Source organism: Aotus nancymaae, unplaced genomic scaffold (assembly GCF_030222135.1).
Source record: "Aotus nancymaae isolate 86718 unplaced genomic scaffold, 86718_ANA_hifiasm-v0.15.2.pri h1tg000018l, whole genome shotgun sequence".
Classification (NCBI taxonomy): Eukaryota; Metazoa; Chordata; class Mammalia; order Primates; family Aotidae; genus Aotus; species Aotus nancymaae.
Genome location: NW_026988430.1, coordinates 7,109,485 through 7,132,767, shown reverse-complemented (window position 1 = coordinate 7,132,767; position 23,283 = coordinate 7,109,485). Strand labels below are relative to the sequence as shown.

Genomic DNA, 23,283 nt, shown 5'->3' with positions numbered 1-23,283 from the left:
ATCGCACTTACTCTAAAATTGACCACGTAATTGGAAGTAAATCACTACTCAGAAAATGCAAAAGAATAGAAATCATAACAAACAGTCTCTCAGACCACAGCGCAATCAAATTAGAACGCAGGATTAAGAAACTCACTCAAAACCGCACAACTACATGGAAACTGAACCACCTGCTCCTGAATGACTACTGGGTAAACAATGAAATTAAGGCAGAAATAAAGATGTTCTTTGAAACCAATGAGAACGAATACACAACATACCAGAATCTCTGGAACACATTTAAAGCAGTGTCTAGAGGGAAATTTATAGCACTGAATGCCCACATGAGAAGCGAGGAAAGATCTAAAATCGACATCCTAACATCATTATTAAAAGAACTAGAGGAGCAAGATCAAACAAACTCAAAAGCTAGCAGAAGACAAGAGATAACTAAGATCAGAGAAGACCTGAAGACAGAGACAAAAAAAAAAAACCTTTCAAAAAATCAATAAATCCAGGAGCTGGTTTTTTGAAAAGATCAACAAAATAGATAGACCTCTAGCCAGATTAATAAAAAAGAAGAGAGAGAAGAATCAAATAGATGCAATAAAAAATGATAAAGGGGATATCACCACCGATTCCACAGAAATACAAACTACCATCAGAGACTGTTATAAACACCTCTATGTACATAAACGAGTAAATCTAGAAGAAATGGAAAAATTCCTGGACACTTACGCCCAAGACTAAACCAGGAAGAAGTTGAATCCCTGAATAGACCAATAACACGGTCCGAAGTTGAGGCAGCAAGTAATAGCCTACCAACCAAAAAAGTCCAGGACCAGATGGGTTCACAGCCAAATTCTACCAGTGGTACAAAGAAGAGCTGGTACCATTCCTTCTGAAACTATTCCAAACAATACAAAAAGAGGGACTCCTCACTAACTCATTTCATGAGACCAACATCATCCTATACCAAACCCCGGCAGAGACACAACTAAAAAAGAAAATTTCAGGTCAGTATTCATGATGAACGTTGATGCGAAAATCTTCAATAAAATACGGGCAAACCAAATCCCACAGCACATCACAAAGCTTATCCATCATGATCAAGTTGGCTTCATCCCTGGGATGCAAAGCTGGTTCAGCATATGTAAATCTATAAACATAACCCATCACATAAACAGAACCAAAGACAAAAACCACATGATTATCTCAATAGATGCAGAGAAGGCCTTCGACAAAACTCAGCAGCCCTTTATGATAAAAACTCTCAATAAACTAAGTATCGTTATAACATATCTCAAAATAATAAAAGCTATTTATGACAAACCCACAGCCAATATCATACTGAATGGGCAAAACTGGAAGCATTCCCTTTGAAAACTGGCACATGACAAGGATGCCCTCTCTCACCACTCCTATTCAACATAGTGCTGGAAGCTCTGGCCAGGGCAATCAGGCAAGAAAAAGACATAAAGTGTATTCAATTAGGAAAAGGGGAAGTCAAATTGTCTTTATTTGCAGACAACATGATTGTATATTTAAAACACTCCATTGTCTCAGCCCAAAATCTCCTTAAGCTGGTTTAAAATAGTTAAACCACACTGCCTTACACTCTTCACTACATAGTCCCTTTTTATAAAGGAAAAAAACACAGCAGTGAACTGAAAATTTCATTGGAAGAAACTATCAGGCACTTTAGAAATTCTAGGAGGTTGGGTTTTTAAAGGTTTATTAAGAAGAATGCGTTTTCATATTTTCCCATAGAATAAAATAAGGTGGCGAAAATGCAGAGTGAATGAAAGGTTAGGTTTGAGCAGGAAATTATTTCCTTTCTCTGTGCTAGCCATTTTCACGAAGGTCATCGACAAACAAAATGGGCCATCTTCTTTTTCTTTTCCTGAGACAGAGTCTCACTGTGTTGCCCAGGCTGGAGTGCGGTGGCGCAATCTCAGCTCACTGCAAACTCCACCTCCCAGGTTGAAGAGATTCTCATATCTCAGCCTCCTGAGTAGTTGTGACTACAGACAAGCACCACCACAACCAGCTAATCTTTCATATTTGTTTTTTAGTAGAGATGGGGTTTCACCACATTGCCCAGGCTGGTCTCAACCTCCTGAACTCAGACAATCTGCCTGCCTCGGCCTCCCAAAGTGCTAGGATTATAGGCATGAGCCACTGTGCCTGGCCACCTTCCTTTTTTTTTTTTTTGAGACGGAGTTTCGCTCTTGCTACCCAGGCCGGAGTGCAATGGCACGATCTCGGCTCACCGCAACCTCCGCCTCCTGGGTTCAAGCAATTCTCCTGCCTCAGCCTCCTGAGTAGCTGGGACTACAGGTGTGCGCCACCATGCCCAACTAATTTTTGTATTTTTAGTAGAGACGAGGTTTCACCATATTGACCAAGATGGTCTCGATCTCTTGACCTCGTGATCCGCCTGCCTCGGCCTCCCAAAGTGCTGGGATTATAGGCGTGAGCCACCATGCCCGGCTCTGGCCACCTTCTTACCAGTTCATTTAAATGACTTGGTACCCGAGGCCTCCAAGGACAATCATTTTAAATAATTCATTTTATATTTCATTCTTTGATAATTTAATAAGAACAAAATGGAGAAGCCTACATTCTGCTGAGGTATTCCTTTCAGTTATCTGAATTTCTCTGCAACTGAAAATATCAAATGATAAATTTAAAAAGCAAGGCCACAAGAATCAATCACCCCTGCCTTCAGGTATCCAAAGATAATATTCCAAACACCCAGTCTACTTGGCCGGAACAGTAAGAGTCAGTATGAGAAAATCCTGTATTATTTGAGTAGATTAGGGAAATAGCTACTGTGTTATATAACAGCGATATGTGTGTGTGTGTGTGTGTGTGTGTGTGTGTGTGTGTGTGTGTGTGTGTGTATGAGGGATTCACAAACAAAGCCTGAGTTGAATAACCAAAGAAAATGGTTATTAAGAATGCTATTGGTTTATTAGAATGTACTTTAATCATGGGGTTGAAAATCCTTACACTAGCCTATTGGTGGGATCAATTAGTAACAGCCTCATCAATAAATGAAGTATTACATTTCCTCTGTTCCAAGGAAGCATACAAACTCTGTATTCTATAAAGAATATTAAGAAATATTTAACTATACAGCCAGGTATGTCTTAGAAATAAAGGAAAAACTGCAGGCACCACTTCTGGAGAAACATTTGCTCAAGGCTTGCTACTGCAGGCTGATGGTGTTAGGTTCTAACATCAACCTGTAAAATAACAATCACATGTGTCATCAAATAAGCCATGAAAATCACTTGAGGAACTCAAAAGTACATGCTTTCGTAAACACTACTGTTTACAAACACACCATCTCTCCAGAAGTCTCACATACTCACTTTCTCTCCAGCATTTCATGGTTGGCTCTTTCTTTAGTTACATCACAGATTAAAGAGGTGTTTTGTGTTTAGAGGCCATGCTTAAAACAACAAAAATGAAGCATGTGTTCTACCTGCTCCCAGCACATAAAACTATAATAATAATTGATAATTTCAGCAAAACAAATATGAATATGTGTATGACATAACTCCACTGTATATGCCAAGTACGATACCATGTGTCTTAAAAGCTATCTAATTTAATTTTCAACAAATATTATTATCCCTTGTTTTAGAGGAAAATCTGACAATGGACACACAGTTCATGAATGGTAAATCTGGGATTCTAATCCCACTCTGATCATGCCTTTCTCAAATTTTCTATAATGCATGAATGTTCTGTGAGAGGTATACAAGGTTCTAAAAATAATACTGATGGTATTTCTTCTTAAGATTTAAGTATATTTTTAAAATACTACCAATATTTATTTCAGTGTTCCTTACTTCATACAATAATCTGCTCTTACAAGGTGGCCACCCATACCTGAGAATGACAGTTGCAGGTCAGATCGCCCAATGCTGTCAAACACAGCAGGTTGACACACACTCTATAAGCAGGCAGTGTCTCCATGGAGCACAGCAAGGCACATGGCCCTCCTCACTGAATGTCAAGTCTGCCTACTATGCCTTACCTTGTCATTTAAGCACATACACATTTATGTCTGTAATTATTTCCCTTTAAAACTTTTATTTAACATTTCTAATTTGCTGCCTTCCTTGTTACATTAGAGAACAGAGTCTTCAAATGTCAGTGATGGTCTACAGTGTTTACTTCCTCAAAACATCACCACTTTGTGTTACTGTTTATTCTGATTCATGAACAGAGGAGATTAGATTACAGGTGAGCTCCTGTACATGATGATTTTTAAAGTATTCACAGGTTAACTCCATTTGAGCAGTGTTGTATGGCACCACTGCTACCTTCACAATTGGCATATTAATATTTGTGAAGAGGGCAGTCATGTCAACCACATGCACACGCTGGTCTGGTTCTTCCTTGAACATGTGAATGAAGCTCAATCCCAGGCCTTTTGGTTGATTGCCCATGACTCCCCTCTGCCCATCTAGTTTTGGACTATTCACCCAGGCACCTGAAGTTGTTTACTTTTATGTACTGCCTCTGCGCCTTTGCTCATTCTATGCCCTTTCCTGGAATGTAATTTTCTCTAAATACTTAATTTGCACAGAACAAATGTAACAGAAGTTTTTCACTCTATTTGGAGACAGAAATTATAAAGTACTTTGTCTCTCAGTTGTCAAACAATATCTTCTAAATTTCACTTTCAAATTTCAATATAAGCACATATGACAAGAAAAACAAACAGGATAAAAAGGTAATTTGAACACCAGCATCTTAATCTACAAATTCCAACAATAAAATCAGGACTATATGAATAAGGACTGCTACTACAGCACTCCTCATAAGGAAAAAAATTACAACCTTGTTGTGCATTAGTAAGACAATATTTTAATATTCCAGGACATGTCCCTCCTGTGGAAGGTCATGAAGCTCTTAAAATAAGCTAAATTTGTAGGTATGGATGTGGAAGGACGCCTAAAATATGTAAAATGAAAAGTAGGGGGAGATCCAAGGTGGCCAAATAGGAACAGCTCTTGAGTGCAGTTCCCAGTGAGAAGAACACAGAGGGTGAGTGATCACCGCATTTTCAAACGAGTTTTTACTGCCCACAGACCAGGAGATTCCCGGGCTCAAAAGCACCAAGAGTTTCCAGCACTGCTGTTTCAGTCAGCGCTGCGGGTCGCTGCACAAAAACTCACACAAATCCAGGGGGCCGTTTCAACTGGCACCTGGAACACCTGGGACACAGTACTGCCCATTAAACTGAAAAAAAAGGGGGCTGAAACAGAGAGCCAGGTGATCTGGCTCAGTGGGTCCCACCACCAACAAAGACCAGCAATCAGAAATGCTCTGGGTTGAGTTTCTCAGCAAGCGTAGCTGGACCCAGGATATTCCAGCTTGGTGGGGGAAAGGCGTCAGCCACTACCGAGGCAGACCACCATTACCGAGGCAGTTCTAACTGTGCCTCTGTAAACAAAACTGCAAGGAAGTTAACACAGCAGCTGGGCAGAGGCCATGGCAGCTCAGCAACACTTCTGCTGGCAGACCATGAATAGACTACATCCTTGCTGGGCAGGGCAGCTCTGAAAAAAGGCAGCAGCATGTCAGGGACTTAGAAATAAAGCTCCATCTTCCCAGGACAGAGCACCTGGGGAAAAAGGTGATTATGAGTTCCACTGCAGCAGACTTAAACGTCCCTGTCCAGTAGCTCTAAACAGAACAACGGAGCTCCCAACTCAGCACTTGAGCTCCTATAAGGGACAGACTGTCTCCTTAAGCAGCTCCCTGACCCCTGTATATCTAAAGAGACACCTCAAAAGGGAGACTTCAGGCTGACATCTGGCAGGTATCCTTTGGGAATGAAGATAACAGAAGAAGAAACCAACAGCATCCCTTACTGTTCTGCAGCTGCTTCAGGTGATCCCTAGGCAAGCAGAGTCTGGAGTGAACCTCCAGCAGTCCTACAGCAGAGGGGCCTGGCTGTTAGAAGGAAAGCTAAAAAACAGAAAGAAATAACTTCAACATCAACAAAAAAGATGTCCACTCAGAGTGGACATCCGAAAGTCACCAATTACAAATACCATAGGTAGATAAATCCACAAAGATGGGAAGAAACCAGCACGAAATGGATGAAAACACCCCAAACCAGAACGCCTCTCCTCCTCCAAGGGATCACAACTCCTCACCAGCAAGGGAACAAAGCTGGATGGAGAATGAGTCTGATGAATTGACAGAAACAGGCTTCAGAAGGTGGGTAATGACAGACTTCTCTGAGCTAAAAGAACATGTTCTAACACAATGCAAAGAAACTAAGAACCTTGAAAAAAGATTAGACGAAATGCTAACAAGAATAAACAGCTTAGAGAAGAATATAAGTGACTTGATGGAGCTGAAAAACACAACGCGAGAACACGAAGCATACACAAGTTTCAATAGCTGAATAGACCAAGCAGAAGAAAGGATATCAGAGATTGAAGACCAATTCAATGAAATAAAATGAGAAGGGAAGATTAGAGAAAAAAGAGTGAAAAGAAATAAACAAAGCCTCCAAGAAATATGGGATTATGTCAAAAGACCTAATCTATGTTTGATAGGTGTACCTGAATGTGACAGAGAGAGCGAATCCAAGCTGGAAAACACTCTTCAGGGTATTATCCAGGAGAACTTCCCCAACCTAGCAAGGCAGTCCAACATTCAAGTCCGGGAAATACAGAGAACACCACAAAAATATTCCTCAAGAAGAGCAACCCCAAGGCACATAATCGTCAGATTCACCAAGGTTGAAATGAAGGAAAAAATGCTAAGGACAGCCAAAGAGAAAGACTGGGTTACCCACAAAGGGAAGCCCATCAGACTCACAGCAGATCTCTAGGCAGAAACCCTACAAGCCAGAAGAGGGTGGGGGCCAATACTGAACATCCTTAAAGAAAAGAACTTACAACTTAGAATTTTTTTTTTTAAAGCCAATTGGAAGACAGAGTTTATTACTCAAATTAGCCTCCCTGAGAACTCAAGAAGCTAGAATTTTTATGGATAAGTTGGCAGGCAGGGGGCTAGGGAATGGGTGATGCTGACTGGGGATGAAATTACAGGGGTGTCGAAAATGGTCCTCATGTGCTAAGTCAACCTCTGGGTGGGGGCCACAGGACGTGTTGTGTCATGAATCACAGTCCAGGTGGAGTCAGGTGGTCACCAGAATGCAGAAGTCTATTCTTATGGCTCTGCATATCTCACTGGGGCTAGAATTTCATATCCAGCCAAACTAAGCTTCATAAGCAAAGGAAAAATACAATCCTTTATAAACAAGCAATTGCTGAGAGATTTTGTCACTACCAGGCCTGCCTTACAAGAGCTCCTGAAATAAGCACTAAACATAGAAAGGAACAACCAGTACCAGCCATTCCAAAAACATATCAAATAGTAAAAACCATCAACACAATGAAGAGATTGCATCAACTAATGGTCAAAACAACCAGCTAGCATCAAAATGGTAGAATTAAATTCACACATAACAATATTAACCTTAAATGTAAATGTGCTAAATGCCCCAATCAAAAGACACAGACTGGCAAATTGGATAAAAAGTCAAAACCCATCAGTGTGTTGTATTCAGGAAACCCATCTTATGTGCAAGGACAAGCATAGGCTCAAAATAAAGGGATGGAGGAAGATTTACCAAGCAAATGGAGAGCAAAAAAAGAGCAGGAGTTGCAATCCTAATCTCTTATAAATACCGGCTTTAAACCAACAAAGATCAAAAGAGACAAAGAAGGGCATTACATAATGGTAAAAGGATCAATGCAACAAGAAGAGCTAACTATCCTAATATATACACACCCAATTCAGGAGCACCCAGATACATAAAGCAAGTTCTTAATGTCCTACAGAGACTTACACTCCCACACAATAATACTGGGATACTTTAACACTCCACTGTCAATATTAGAGAGATCAATGAGACAGAAAATTAACAAGGATATCTAGGACTTGAACTCAGATCTAGACCAAGCAAACCTAATAGACATCTATAGAACGCTCTACCTCAAATTCACATAATATACATTCTTCTCAGCACCACATCATACCTACTCTAAAATTGACCACATAATTGGAAGTAAATCACTCCTCAGCAAATGCAAAAGAACAGAAATCATAACAAACAGTCTCTCAGACCATAGTGTGATTAAATTAGAACTCAGGATTAAGAAACTAACTCAGAACCACACAACTTCATGGAAATTGAACAACTGGCTCTTGAATGTTGACTGGATAAACAATGAAATGAAGACAGAAATAAAGATGTTCTTCAAAACCAACGAGAACAAATACACAACACACCAGAATCTCTGGGACACATTTAAAGCAGTGTCTAGAGGGAAATTTATAGCACTAAATGCCCACATGAGAAGTTAGGAAAGATCTAAAATTGACACCCTATCATTAAAATTAAAAGAGCTAGAGGAGCAAGATCAAAACAACTCAAAAGGTAGCAGAAGACAAGAAATAACTAAGATCAGAGCAGAACTGAAGGAGACAGACAAAAAAAAAACCCTACAAAAAAAACCCTTCAAAAAAAATACCAATAAATCCAGGAGTCGGTTTTTTGGAAAGATGAATACAATAGACCGCTAGCCAGATTAAAGGGAAAAGAGAGAAGAATCAAATAGATGCAATAAAAAACAATAAAGGGGATTATTACCACCGATTCCACAGAAATACAAACTACCATCAGAGATTACTAGAAACAACTCTATGCACATAAACCAGTAAACCTGGCAGAAATGGATAAATTCCTGGACAGTTGCACCCTCCCAGGCCTAAACCAGGAAGAAGTTGAAACCTTGAATAGAATAATAACAAGGGCTGAAGTTGAGGCAGCAATCAATAGCCTACCAACCAAAAAAAGGCCAGGTCCAGTTGGGTTTACAGCCAAATTCTACCAGACATACAAAGAGGAGCTGGTACCACTCCTTCTGAAACTATTCCAAACAATCCAAAAAGAGAGAATCCTTCCAAAATCATTTTATGAGACCAACATCATACTGATACCAAAACCTGGCAGAGACTCAACAAGAAAAGAAAACTTCAGGTCAACATCCATGTTGAACATAGAAGCAAAAATCTTCAATAAAATACTGGCAAACCGATTGCAACAGCACATCAAAAAGCTTATCCATCAGGATCAAGTAGGCTTCATTCCAGGGATGCAAGGCGGGTTCAACATACGCAAGTCTATAAACATAATTCACCACATAAACAGAACCAAAGACAAAAACCACATGATCATCTCAATAGATGCAGAGAAGGCCTTCGACAAAATTCAACAGCCCTTTATGCTAAAAACTGTGAATAAACTAGGTATTGACGGAATGTATCTCAAAATAATAAAAGCTATTTACAACAAACCCACAGCCAGTATTATACTGAATGGGCAAAAACTGAAAGCATTCCCTTTGAAATCTGGCACTAGACAAGGATGCCCTCTCTCACCACTCCTATCCAATACGGTATTGGAAGTTCTAGCCAGAGCAATCAGGCAAGAAAAAGAAATAAAGGATATTCAGTTAGGAAAGGAGGAAGTCAAACTGTCTCTATTTGCAGATGACATGATTGTATATTTAAAAGACCCCATTGTCACAGCCCAAAATCTCCTTAAGATGATAAGCAACTTCAGCAAAGTCTCAGGATACAAAATCAATGTGCAGAAATCACGGGCATTCCTATACACCAATAACAGACTTAAAGAGAGCCGAATCAAGAATGAACTCCCATTCACAACTGCTACAAAGAGAATAAAATACCTAAGAACACAACTAACAAAGGATGTAAAGGACCTCTTCAAGGAGAACTACAAACCACTGCACAAGGAAATAAGAGAAGAACACAAACAGATGGAAAAACATTCCATGCTCATGGTTAGGAAGAATAAATATTGTGAAATGTCCATATTACCCAAAGTAATTTATAGATTCAACGCTATCCCCATCAAGCTATCTATGACCCTCTTCACAGAACTGGAAAAAAACACCTTAAACTTCATATGGAACCAAAAGAGAGCCCGCATAGCCAAGACAATCCTAAGCAAAAAGAACAAAGCTGGAGGCATCACACTACCTGACTTCAAACTATTCTACAAGGCTACAGTAATCAAAACAGCATGGTACTGGTACCAAAACAGAGATACAGACCAATGGAACAGAACAGAGGCCTCAGAGGCAACACCACACATCTACAACCATCTGATCTTTGACAAACCTGATGAAAATAAGCAATGGGGAAAGGATTCCCTGTGTATTAAATGGTGTTGGGATAACTGGCTAGCCATGTGCAGAGAACAGAAACTGGACCCCTTCCTGATACCTTACACTAAAATTAACTCCAGATGGATTAAAGAATTAAATATAAGACCTAACACCATAAAAACCCTAGAATAAAACCCAAGCAAAGCCATTCAGGACATAGGCACAGGCAAGGACTTCATGACTAATACACCAAAAGCAAATGGGATCTAATTAAACTTTTTTTTTTTTTTTTTTCTGAGGCAGAGTTTCGCTGTTGTTACCCAGACTGGAGTGCAATGGCGTGATCTTGGCTCACCGCAACCTCCACCTCCTGGGTTCAAGCAATTCTCCTGCCTCAGCCTCCCGAGTAGCTGGGATTACAGGTGCGCACCACCATGCCCAGCTAATTTTTGTATTTTTAGTAGAGACGGGGTTTCACCTTGTTGACCAGGATGGTCTTGATCTCTTGACCTCGTGATCCACCCGCCTCGGCCTCCCAAAGTGCTGGGATTATAGGCGTGAGCCACCGCACCCGGTCGATCTAATTAAACTTAAGAGCTTCTGTACAGCAAAAGAAACAGTCATTAGAGTGAATCGGCAACCAACAGAATGGGAAAAAATTTTTGCAATCTACCCATCTGAAAAGGGCCAATATCCAGAATCTACAAAGAACTAAAACAGATTTACAAGAAAAAAACAAACAAACCCATTCAAAAGTGGGTGAAGAACATGAATAGATACTTTTCAAAAAAAGACATTTATGAGGCCAACAAACAGGAAAAAATGCTCATCATCACTGGTTATTAAAGAAATGCAAATCAAAACCACATTGAGAGGCCATCTCATGCCAGTTAGAATGGCAATCATTAAAAAATCTGGAGACAACAGATGCTGGAGAGGATGTAGAGAAATAGGAACACTTTTACACTGCTGGTGGGAGTGTAAATTAGTTCAACCATTGTGGAAGACAGTGTGGCAATTCCTCAAGGACTTAGAAATAGAAATTCCATTTGACCCAGCAATCCCATTACTGGGTATATATCCAAAGGATTATAAATCATTCTGTTATAAAGACACATGCATACGTATGTTCACGGCAGCACTGTTTACAATAGTAAAGACCTGGAACCAACCCAAATGCTCCCATCGATGATAGACCGGACAAGGAAAATGTGACACCTATACACCATGAATACTATGCAGCCAAAAAAAACGATGAGTTCTGTAATCCCAGCACTTTTGGAGGCCGAGGTGGGCAGATCACGAGGTAAAGAGATTGAGACCATCCTGGCCAACATGGTGAAATCCCATCTCTACTAAAAAAGACACAAAAATTAACCGGGTGCGGTGGCACCTGCCTGTGGTCCCAGCTACTCGGGAGGCTGAGGCAGAAGAAATGCTTGAACCCAGGAGACGGAGGTTGCAGTGAGCCGAGATTGTGCCACTGCGCTCCAGCCTGGCAACATAGCAAGACTCCGTCTCGGGGAAAAAAAAAAAAAGATGAGTTCGTGTCCTTTGCAGGGAAATGGATAAATCTAGGGACATGGAGGAATCTGGAATCTGGAAGCAAACTGACACAAGAATAGAAAAACAAACATTACATGTATTTACTAATAGGCGGTGTTGAACAATGAGAACACATGGACACAGGGAGGGGAGCATCACACACTGGGGTCTGTTGGGGGGGAGTAGGGGAGGGGCAGTGGGGGGTAGGAAGGTTGGGGAGGGATAACATGGGGAGAAATGCCAGACATAGGTGACAGGGGGATGGAGGCAGCAAACCACATTGCCATGTATGTACCTATGCAACAATCCTGCATCATCTGCACATGTACCTCAGTACCTAAAGTACAATAAAAAATAAAAAGTAAAGGTGCAGAGTACTGAAGAGAATATAATCCAAATTTATTAAAAATATAAAAATGAACCCTATACATATTTATGAGTAAAGAAAAATGTACACACCGTTAACACTGATTTCCTCCCAGGTGGTAATGAGGGAAAAGATTAATATTTTTCTTCACACATCTCCAGTTTGTTATTAGTATACCTAAATATTACTTCATAATTAAAAAACCGAATACATTGTCACCAATCTTTTCATATTTAAATGTCAACAAAACACATCTAGACTTTAAGTCCAGACTATATTTTCTGAGACCCTAGAGTTTGAAAAATTTATGCAAAATTAGCATTTTTACTCCATGTCCTTTTGTTCTAATAATGAAATTATTCATATTCCATGTCAACCTCCTGTTTACAACTTACAGTCCAGCTTTTTTCTACCTCAAATTCTAGTTACTTGATGTGGCTCTGAAGTTCTGATATTGTATTCAGAAAAAAATGTAGAATAAAACGACATAAAGGCCCTGCAGAAACATAGCTGGTGGATTAAAACTAAGCAGCAGACGCTTCTATATGATAACGTTTATTTTGCACTTCATAAATGCTTACAGATAAAAATATTTAACAGCACGTAACGACAGGTCAAAACGTGGGATGCAAATACAGTGGCGCCTTTTAAATTGAGGTTGCAGTTTTCTTGTTTATATTTGAAAACATCCAGCAACTGAATTTTAAATAATCCTAAGAATTCTGAATCTGAGGTAAAGAGCTCCTGAAATATAAATTTCAGTTCCACTCACAAGTATCTAAGTTATTTTTACAGAGACCTCAATGTCTCTTCTTTCTCATGCCAAGCTAATTTTTCTAGTGATTCTATGTTGTCCAGTTTGACACCCCAAAATATCTTCCTGAGTTTAAAGAGCATTCCTATTCCTAATTTTCCTTTTATTAGACAGTAACTCTTGTCTTGTCTCATTCTTTGGATAATGTAGCTAACAGCTCCATTCTTTGTACACTCTAAACCAGTTCCTCACATGAGAATTGCAGGTTTCTGCCTGATGGAGGTTGCTGAATTTAATTTGGATCTTCACAAACACACATTTCCAGCAGTTTAAAATCGTATTTTGAATTGTGGATCACTCTGAGTTGAACACTAAGTTTCCAGGGCGAGTTTCATCCATGAAGCTTTTGGTATAGTTGTCATTCAATTGTTTTCCATTAGATTTCTATTGCCGTTGTCACTGTGCTTACCTATCTGGCTTAACAACATCCTTTATGATCAATCAAACATCTACTCATGTTTAGCCCAGCAAGATTTTGGAAATCAACCCAACGCTTGGAGGCACCTTGTTTCAAACGAGGTAATGAAGTCAGAATCTGAGTGATGAGACTCAATCAAGACACCATAGATGGGGCCGGGCACAGGGGCTCATGCCTGTAATCCCAGCACTTTGGGAGGCAGAGGTGGTTGGATCACTTGAGATTAAGAGTTCGAGACCAGCCTTACCAATATGGTGAAATCACGTCTCTACTAAAAATACAAAATTAGCCAGGTACGGTGGCAGGTGCCTGTAATCCCAATTACTTGGGAGGCCGAGGCATGAAAATCGCTTGAATCCAGGAGACGAGAGTTGCAGTGAGCCGAGATCGCACCAGTGCACTCCAGCCTTGGGCAACAAGAGCAAAACTCCGCCTTGTCGAACTTTCCGACTTCTTTGGAATACAGCATCACACAGACGGCTTCCTATTTTGCCTTGAGCTATGTGAATTCCAAGATCATCAGATACCACAGTCAAAAGGAAGCAGAGAAATGAATGCCAAAAAGCAGAACTCGGGCCTTAAGGGCCGGGCACGGTGGCTCATGTCTGTAATCTCAGCACTTTAGGAGGCCGAGGTGGGCGGATACCTGAGGTCAGGAGTTCGAGACCAGCCTGACCAACGTGGTGAAACTCCATCTCTACTAACAATACAAAAATTAGCTGGGCATGGTGGCAGACACCTGTAATTCCAGCTACTTGGGGGGCCGAGGCAAGAGAATCGCTTGAACCCAGGAGGCAGAGTTTGCAGTAAGCCAAGATCATGCCATTGCACTCCAGCCTGGGCAACAAGAGTGAAACTCCATCTCAAAAAAAAAACAACAAAAGAACTTGGGCCTGCGCTGCGCCCAGCTCTGCCACTGCGCACTCTCAGCACTCCAGCTGCAAATCACTTTTTCATGAGACTTGTCCTTTTTTTCAATACAACTTCATTTTATTCTCCAAATAAAAGACGGCTGAATCTTCTGAGAAAAAGTAAAAAGAGGTAAACATCATCTTTGATCATACAATGAGCTGATCCCAAAATGTGGACAAAAAGCAGAGACTTGACGGCAATGACTGAGAAACAGTGAATGTCACAAGGGGACAATTGGGCTCTTTATAAAGAGGCAATTTCTCCTCTACACATTCCCCCTTTCATCTAGAGATGGCTGTGGCTCCCAATCATGGCAAGAGCTGGGCTGTCTTTCTTCCACCAAATGCTCTGCTAGCTGACAGAGCCCAGGGAGCTGTGAAAATAGAAATGGGAGGGAGAGGCTGTAAAGGAGTTACCTAAGGCAATACAGTCTTAGTTTACAAATGCAAGAATTTCCAGCTTAAGCTGTCCCACAGGGAAAAGCTAATGTGCAGGATAGGCCAATGGGTTTTAATTCCTATTGTTCCAATTTTTTGGAAGCCAAAGATTTTCAGACATTAAAAAAAAAAAAAAAAAAGAAAAGACTGCAAATGCCTGTACTAGGCTCCTTCTGCCAGAACTTCTCCAACAAAAGAACTATGTGGTGAAGAAAGAGAGGTCCTCAATGACCACCACCGGCCCCTCTGGAATTTACAGAGAGGCTCATGCTTCTCTCTATTGTCAAGGCCGAAAAACCTTCCTTGCTTTTATAATTGCAACCTAAAAATCCTAAAGGCCTAAAGGAAGTTTATGTCCACACTGTTGAAATCTATTAAAACTGGTAGGTAGACGCACCTCTTTAGAATTATAGACTGTGTATCTAATGTCATAAATGTACTTTTAAACTATGAAAAAAAGTACTATGTGAGTGAACAGATAATGCTGGCTGGAGTAAGAGCATATGAGAGGACCAGGTTCTGCATCAAGGGCCAAATTAAGTGCTGAAGACCCTTGTCCATCATGGGTCATGGGTGCTAAGGTGAGGTCTGTTCAGAAACTGCTTAATCCTCAGGAGAGGTGGGGCATGGTGGCTTATGCCTGTAATCTCAGCACTTTGGGAGCTGAGGCGGATGGATCACCTGAGGTCAGAAGTTCGAGACCAGCCTGGCCAACATGGTAAAACCCTGTCTCTACTAAAAATATAAAAATTAGCTAGGCGGGGTGGCGGGCATCTGTAATCCCAGCTACTCTCAGGGCTGAGGCAGGAGAATCACTTGAACCCAGGAGGCAGAGATTGCAGTGAGCCGAGATCACTGCCACTGCACTCCAGCCTGGACGACAAGAGTGAAATTCCGTCTGGAAAGAAAAAAAAAAAACTTCTCAGGAGAATGGCCTCCTCCACCTGGGAAAGAGGCTTGGTATCAGAGCATCTGTGGCTGAAAAAGGGACCTTAAAAAATCTATACCTCCAACTTCCACCCTTCCTCTTTCCATGGAGAACACATGCTGAGCAGCTATGACCCATATCAGAGCAACACAGAGGGTAGCACAGGCACACACAGTGACGCTCAGGCTGACACAGATGTGCACACACGGAGTTAAGCCAATTCCAGTGGAGTCTGCAGTGCTGCGCTGCCATGCTGCTCACCTCCAAGAGGCAACAATGCAAGAACTGGTGGTGCAGGTAAACACATTCGAATCACAGACATTCTGTTTAGAAATCAATAGCATTAATTAGGCACAGATGTTAAGTGTGTTGAACGATCGCTTTTAAAGATGTTTTCCATGGATGTTTATTGGTGTTATATGACAAACTCATTAAGAATTAGATAAGTCACCCTAAAAGTAATGGCATTTGCTGTTTCAGAACAAGAGAAACAAATGCCACAAACACAGAGGTCTTTTCCTGCTGCTGCTTGAGAAGCCTGTGCCATGCGCTGCTCATGAACAGTGTCTTTCATTAAGAAAGCTTCTATACGGCCCAGCTGTAATGATACAATGTAATGTATAATTACATTGAGCTGCCTGTGTTTTTTCCTGATTTTGCCAGGCCCCAGAACTCAACTTTTCAGGAAAAAGATCTGATATGTTCATTTCAATGAGAGTTTTCATTTCAAAGCCTTTTTCTTAATTGAGAGTTTTCAAAACTGGGAGGAGCCAGAGCTGAAAATGTTATTATCTTTTCATCTGTTAATTTATATGTATCCAGTGAAACACATCACTTTTAGGTTCCTAAAAACACAATGGCTTGTTCACATTTCTGGAAGAGAGAGATCAGGTCCACAAGCCACAACTAAGATACGGAGATACCACTGTGTCAAAGAGATTCAAAGTACTACACCAGAACAACGCTACGGCTGGCACTTTCTCATTCTCCCACCAGGGAAAGGTCAGCTAACCAGCCAGTCCAGAGAACAGCAGAGCTTAAAGGGATCTCGAAAACAACCCGCTGTTCCAACCTCTTTTAACAGAGGCAGGAGGCAAGGCTGAGAATGAGATATTACTGCAAACATGAGACTGGGAATGAGATATTGCTGCTTGACTGCAAAGATGAGACTACTGCCTTCCTTCCCCATGTACCTTAACATCAGTTATTCTGACTCTGAAATAAAAATATCTGTAAAAGTGTAACAGGACTGAAGATCATGGATGAGTTAGATAATATCCCACTGTTTAATTACTGAGTTCCAGCAATGAATGCTGACTTGCACTTCTGCCTGGGCACTTCATCTGCTGCTTATCCGCCTGGCTGCAACCAACCCCATGAGTGCCATGAACACAAACAGAGCTTAAGAACCGGGTAATCCCATGTCGGGATCCAGGTGTTTTTCGGGTGATCTTACCTTCTCTCAGTTGTCCTTGAGGACCTCGCCAGAGAATGCTCTGTAAGTTCTTTGGCTGTGGCTGAACCAAGAATGACTTTTGAGTTCTCATTAGATGACTATCAAAGTCAAATTGAGTTTCAATCAAGAACTCATTCAGCCAAGATGGAAACACTAAGTGGCTTCTGCAGCTTTGAGGATGTGAGTTGTTTCAAGTCTTGCTCATTGGGTAGGTGCTGGAAGTGGCTGAACCATCAGCGACTAATTGCCAAATAGTCAACTCTTTAGAGGGGGCAGCTTGCTAGAGAAGTGCAAAATCAGACAAGAAACCATCACCAGCATTTGTCCGACGTCCTGCCAAATGCGTTGACAGGCAGAAACGTTCTGATGCCTGATTTCAGTACCATGAAATGTTCTCATTGGTGTCCATTCTAAATTTTTGAAATGTCTTTTGATAAGAGATTAAATTGTTGGATTGGAAGGTAGGTTTGCAAAACACTGGAAAAATCAAAAAAGAAACATTCTGTGTGTGTGTGTGTGTGTTTTTTTTTTTTTAAGTGACATTAAGATTGAAGATGCAGGATGCAGCACAGGGAGTCCTAAACTGCCAAGACGCATGCAGAGATTTCCTAGAATATCAGGGTTCACGATGCATGGTCTGGCCTGTGTCTCAGAATATATGTAAGAAACACGGCATCTCATACAAGAACCCATTCAAGGCCACCACAGAAACTCAGGATCTGTCTTTTACCATTTATCATTAAAATAATGTCCATGTGAAGCAACATAAGTTCTGACTCGGATTTTCTTTGAATGACAGACAACAGGGAAGCAAGACAGAGGCAAACAAACAAAAGCAGACACCGAGGCCACCCAGAATGGCCTCACTACTGCTTCAAGAGGGAACACAGCAAAATCTAGTTTTCCTATTTAAGAGGCTGAGGCAGAAGAATCTCCTGAGCTCAGTATTTCAAGTCCAGCTTGGGCAATATAGTGAGACCCCATCTCTAAAAACAAGTAACTAAATAAAACAACAATCTTGAGTCTGATTTTCCAAGAGTGAATTGTGGAGCTAGCTACATCTGATCTTTATCCTTCCCCAAAGGCCATTTTATGTAAAAGTCATAAACAAAGAAATAAGTAATTACTTGGAGCAGAATTGACAGGAGAATCACAACTGAATTCTGAAAAATCTCCTCTTTCCAATGTCATGAGAATTCATGATAACAGAACATCAGATCAAAAGGCTCAGGAGCTATCTACTGATCTTTGAAACATGTAAAAATTAGGGCCAACTGATCACAATTCAAAACCCAGGAAATCTGATCTAAAAAGACTATGTTCGATATTTGAGAGACACCTGAAAATTCAAAATCATTTCCTAATATCCAAGAATCTCCTAGTTAAGGATAATGATTCCTGACTGGGTAAATACAATATCATATTAAAGCATAAAATACTATTTATAAATGAGTGATTCCAGCTTCTCCCACTGCATGGGAGTGACCTGTGCAAGGTAGTAGATTCATATTAGTGTGCACTCCCCTGCATTAATAAATACTAAGATTCAAGGGACATCCTAGACAGGACTTCTATTCTTTAAGCCTAGCAGGATACTTGGCTAGAACTTGCCCTTCATATGTAAGTGAGGAGCTTAGCAGCCCTTTAAGCTGGAACATGACAGGGACTGGGTACTGGACAGAATGTTCCTAGTGGTGCGGTAGTGGCAGTAATGCAGGGTGATCTCAGAAAGGAAACAGCAGAGCCTGGCACAGACATGAAGAGTCCCATCCTCACCAGGGAGCCCCACACATAGTGATTAAGTGAGAAGCAAGCACAGCCCGGGTGCCCACCAGACTCACGGAGGGGCGGCTCTGTTGGTGACCACCCTGCCGTGGCCCTGCACATCCCCCAGCTCCTTCTGCAGCCGGGCGTTCTTCTCTTCCTCCTCCAGCAGTTTCCTCTTCACAGTGCGCAGCTCCTGCTGGGCCTCACACTTGATGTCATTGGCCACCACCACCGCGGTCTGCAAATCTGCCTGGAACCGCCTCCATTCCTCAGTCTCCTCCTGAAAATGCCAGAGCCCACCCCTGTGTCAGATGTCTGCCAGGGCTGGTGCCTGGGCAGGGACCCCAGAGTCCCCATGTTGGTCACCGAGAAAGAATGCCAGCAATGCTTGATGAGGACCTGCTTTCACGGTGTCTCACTGCTAGGAAAAGGCACTGGTGGGAATTACACCTTCAGGTTCTCCATCCTGACACCAAATGACTGCTTTGAATTTACTTCCTGCCAACAAGAATTTACAGTTCCAGGGCCCACCAAGCTGGGGAAATGTTCCAAGAGAAAGCAGTATAGAGAGAGTGACCCAGATCTTGGAGGGGGTAATTTATAGGAAGATGGTGGTGAAGGCTCCTGCCCACATCTCACCTTCATTTGTTTGGTCAAAGTCTTTAGCTGCCTCTCCAAGTCTGACTTCTGTTCCTCCAGCTTGATCACATTACCTAGAAATAAATAATTCAAACAGGGCTTGGAAAAGCTGTGAGACTCTTAAGAGAAGATAAGCTAGGTAGCAAAAGGGCAGCTCCAGATGCTACAACAGGCATTCAAATCCATCCATTCTACTCTAAACGCAACTTTTAGCAATTTCAATTTACCCTGCAAACCAGGGAATGGACACAAGAGGTTCCTATGAGATAGAGAACAGGATGCTCTGGAAAATATGTGGTGTGTATTGAAGTTAAAGCCTGAAGACAGAATGCACAACCAAATAGCAGCACTACAGGAAGAGGCCTCCATGGCCATGCACACTTGCACCCTGAGCCCAGCCTCCCTGGCACTCACACACAATCATCCTGAGTGTCCTTTATTGCTGGGAGAGAGAGGCTTTCACATGACACAGCATATGAATGCTTATTCCTCCTGTGATTTGTAAAGCACTTTTTTTTTTTTTTTTGAGACGGAGTCTCACTCTGTTGCCAGGCTAGAATGCAATGGTGCAATCTTGGCTCACTGCAACCTCTGCCTCCTGGGTTCAAGTGATTCTCCTGCCTCAGCCTCGTATGTAGCTGGGACTACAGGTGCACACCACCATGCCCAGCTAATTTTTGTATTTTTAGTAGAGACGGGATTTCACCATGTTGGCCAGGATGTTTTCGATCTCTTGACCTCGTGATCCGCCTGCCTCAGCCTCCCAATGTGCTGGGATTATAGGCGCGAGCCACTTCACCCCTCCTGTAAAGCACTTTCTAAACGTGTGAGCCTCAATCACAGTTAAGCCTCTGAATCACTGGTGAAGCTTTTCAAAAGCACAGATGTTCTAGTCCCACACTCCAGACACACAGAGGCAGAATCTCCAAGGACAGACAGAACCCAGGCATGTGTGCATTTATCAGCTTCCCAGGAGGCTTGACCACCTCTCCCTACTTAAGGACACCTGCAGCCCCTCGGTCTCCCTGCCTCCAGTTCTCTCCTTATGGCTATCAGAGTCATTCAAGTTTAAATTTGATGGTGTCAATCACTGAGCTAAAATTCTTCAATAGGTCCTCAAGCTCTAACCTAGAGCATTAGTTTTTTATGAGGGATGTAAATCAGAATCACCAGAGTAGGCTAAAAAGATGCTGTGGGCAGGTCCTACCTCAGCAGCTCTAGTTCTAATGGGACTGAGAGTTTGTGTATGGAATCAACGCTGCACAGCAGAAAACACTCCTTAACTTCCTTTTATTTTTCAGTCCATTTCTTTCCCATCAGGATCTTATAGGAAGAAGTGATTGGTCTAGGCTAGATTTATGTGTCCCTGGGTCTATGTGCAAAAACATATCTTAATAATACCTCAATATCCTTTTAAAAAGTTTAAAAGCTTTTCAGAAGATGACTTGTATAATTTTCAGTCTTAGATATATGATAATAGGGCCAGGCGCGGTGGCTCACGCCTGTAATCCCAGGACTTTGGGAGGCCGAGGTGGATCATGAGATCAAGAGATCGAGATCATCCTGGTCAACATGGTGAAAGCCTGTCTCTACTAAAAATACAAAAAATTAGCTGGGCATGGTGGCGCGTGCCTGTAATCCCAGCTACTCAGGAGGCTGAGGCAGGAGAACTGCCTGAACCCAGGAGGCAGAGGTTGCGGTGATCCGAGATCGTGCCATTGCACTCCAGCCTGGGTAACAAGAGCGAAACTCTGTCTCAAAAAAAAAAAAAAAAAGATATATGATAATATAACCACAAGGTGGGTCTAAATTTCGCTGTGGACATTAATTATACACTGATGTTCTTGGTGTATCTGTGCTGACTTTTAAGGATTTAGGGACAATATAACCCTATTTTCAACAGCAAAATATCACAAAAACAAAAATAAAACAGAACTTGTTGTCTTTGACTTTTCTTCTCAATCATGCTGCTGGGTTTGGAAGGATACACTGATGATGATGGCGTCTAGGTTTTCAGTTGCATCCTGACAACAGTCTGGATGGCACCAAATGCCGAGGTTCCCCAGTTCTACTGCATGTCACGTCCAAGTAGGAATGGGGCAGACGCTGTCAACTCTCATGCTAACTAACTAACTAACTAACGTCTGAAATACACAGTCAATTCTAATATTCATGGTAATTGCAGAGTTGCCATGAACACCAAATCAGCAAACACTGAACTATTGTCCCTAGGAAAAATACGAGTTAGGTTCCTGTGAGCCTCTGATCATGAGATTCTCATCAACTAAAATGTCATTTGCATTATACAGACTCATCTACCAATGTCTCTATAAAACAAGCCAGGCTCATCAACCATGGAAACCCACTCTTCCCATTTCTCTCTTTCTGAATAACATTAAGCAAGTATTTTAAATTCTTCTTCAGCCTCCTCATCTGCAGAGCCTGTCTTGCCTGCAAAGTCAACCTTTCTCACACCTTATGCCCTTTTGAAACTTGGGAGCCAACCAGCACTAGCCAAGAAGGGGTTAACATTTTCCTGCCCCTGGGTGATGTGAACATACATTGTTTGGTTTTCAGCCTCACAATATTGCCCACTGCTTTTTAGAACTGGATGTCATCTCACAAATCCATGAATTTAGCACATACTTTTAACAGGTCTCAGGGCAGCCTTTTATACATACTGTCAAACTTCCTCTCCTCTTCTCTGATGCACTGTATTGGGTTTTTTGTTTGGTTTGTTTTTTAGAGATGGAGTCTTGCTCTATTGCCCAGTCTGGAGTGCAGTGGCACAATCTTGGTTCACTGCAGCCTTGGCCTCTCGGGCTCAAGGGATCCTCCCATCTCAGCCTCCAGAGTAGCTGGGACTATAGGCATGCACCACCACACCTGGCTAGTTTTCAAATCATTTTTTTGTCGAGACAGGGTCTCATTATGTTACCCAGGCTGGTCTAAACTCCTGGGCTCAAGTGATCCTTCCACCTCAGTCTCCCAAAGCGCTGAGATTACAGGGATGAGGTCACTGGACTTGGTCTGATGCACTATATTGTTGATTCAATAATGCTGAACTCATGCTCAACAGGACAAGAGCTCGTGTCTGCATGAAGCTTCCCTAACACACATGTTTTCTCTGTAGGTGCATCTCAACCTTGCTGTGCTCGGGGGCAGTGGACAGCACTGCAGCACTGCACTCAGGGCCATTTTAAACAGCAAAGTCACGAAAAACAAAAACAAGCACAAAAATGTTTAAAAGCAAGGTATTAAATAGACTGTAAAAAAGACACATGTACAGTATGAGAAGGCCAAGTGTCTCAGTCTTACCTGAGTTGAAAATATAAGCAGTGAATGACACAAGGTTTTCACTTCTCTGTGCATGTCTGAAAATGACTGTGGAAGTGCTCTTCCACAGTATTGGTTTTGGGGTTAAAATACATTTTAGCAAGCAGGTGAATTCACAAATGTGAAATCTCTGAATAAGGAGGATCAACTACATGGGATAGGGACCTTCTCAGGCAACTGACCAAACCATTCTTAGTAATGGCCGGTGTGACAATGGTTTGTGCATTAAATCTTTTGTTACAAAAGAAAATACATTAGATGTGATAATTTGACAAGGCTTATTTGGACCAAAAAGGTAATATTTAATCGTTTTTAAAATTTTATTTCCCAATTCAAAGCAAACAATGAGTTCATAAATAAGTCATATGCTGATGCCTATTCAGCAACTAAGTGTCCGACATCTATAAGTTCTTGATATCCTACCACCAATGGGACACATGCAGG

At 41.6% G+C, this 23,283-nt stretch overlaps 1 protein-coding gene across 7 annotated transcripts in view; it reads right to left on the bottom strand.

Annotated features, from left to right (window-relative positions):
* Positions 1-23,283, bottom strand: part of SPECC1 (sperm antigen with calponin homology and coiled-coil domains 1) — a 308,899-nt gene that overhangs the window by 70,266 nt on the left and 215,350 nt on the right. For 5 of the 7 annotated variants that reach the window (XM_064378212.1, XM_064378211.1, XM_064378209.1 and 2 more), the window contains 2 exons: positions 19,504-19,577; positions 18,939-19,144 (listed from right to left, as the gene is read on the bottom strand). In XM_064378212.1, the coding sequence (XP_064234282.1) occupies positions 18,939-19,144; positions 19,504-19,577 (280 nt within the window). Of the gene's footprint in view, positions 1-12,140; positions 14,650-18,929; positions 19,145-19,503; positions 19,578-23,283 lie in introns of those variants that run through there. The other 2 variants (XM_012461748.3, XM_012461749.3) reach the window with 2 other exon arrangements.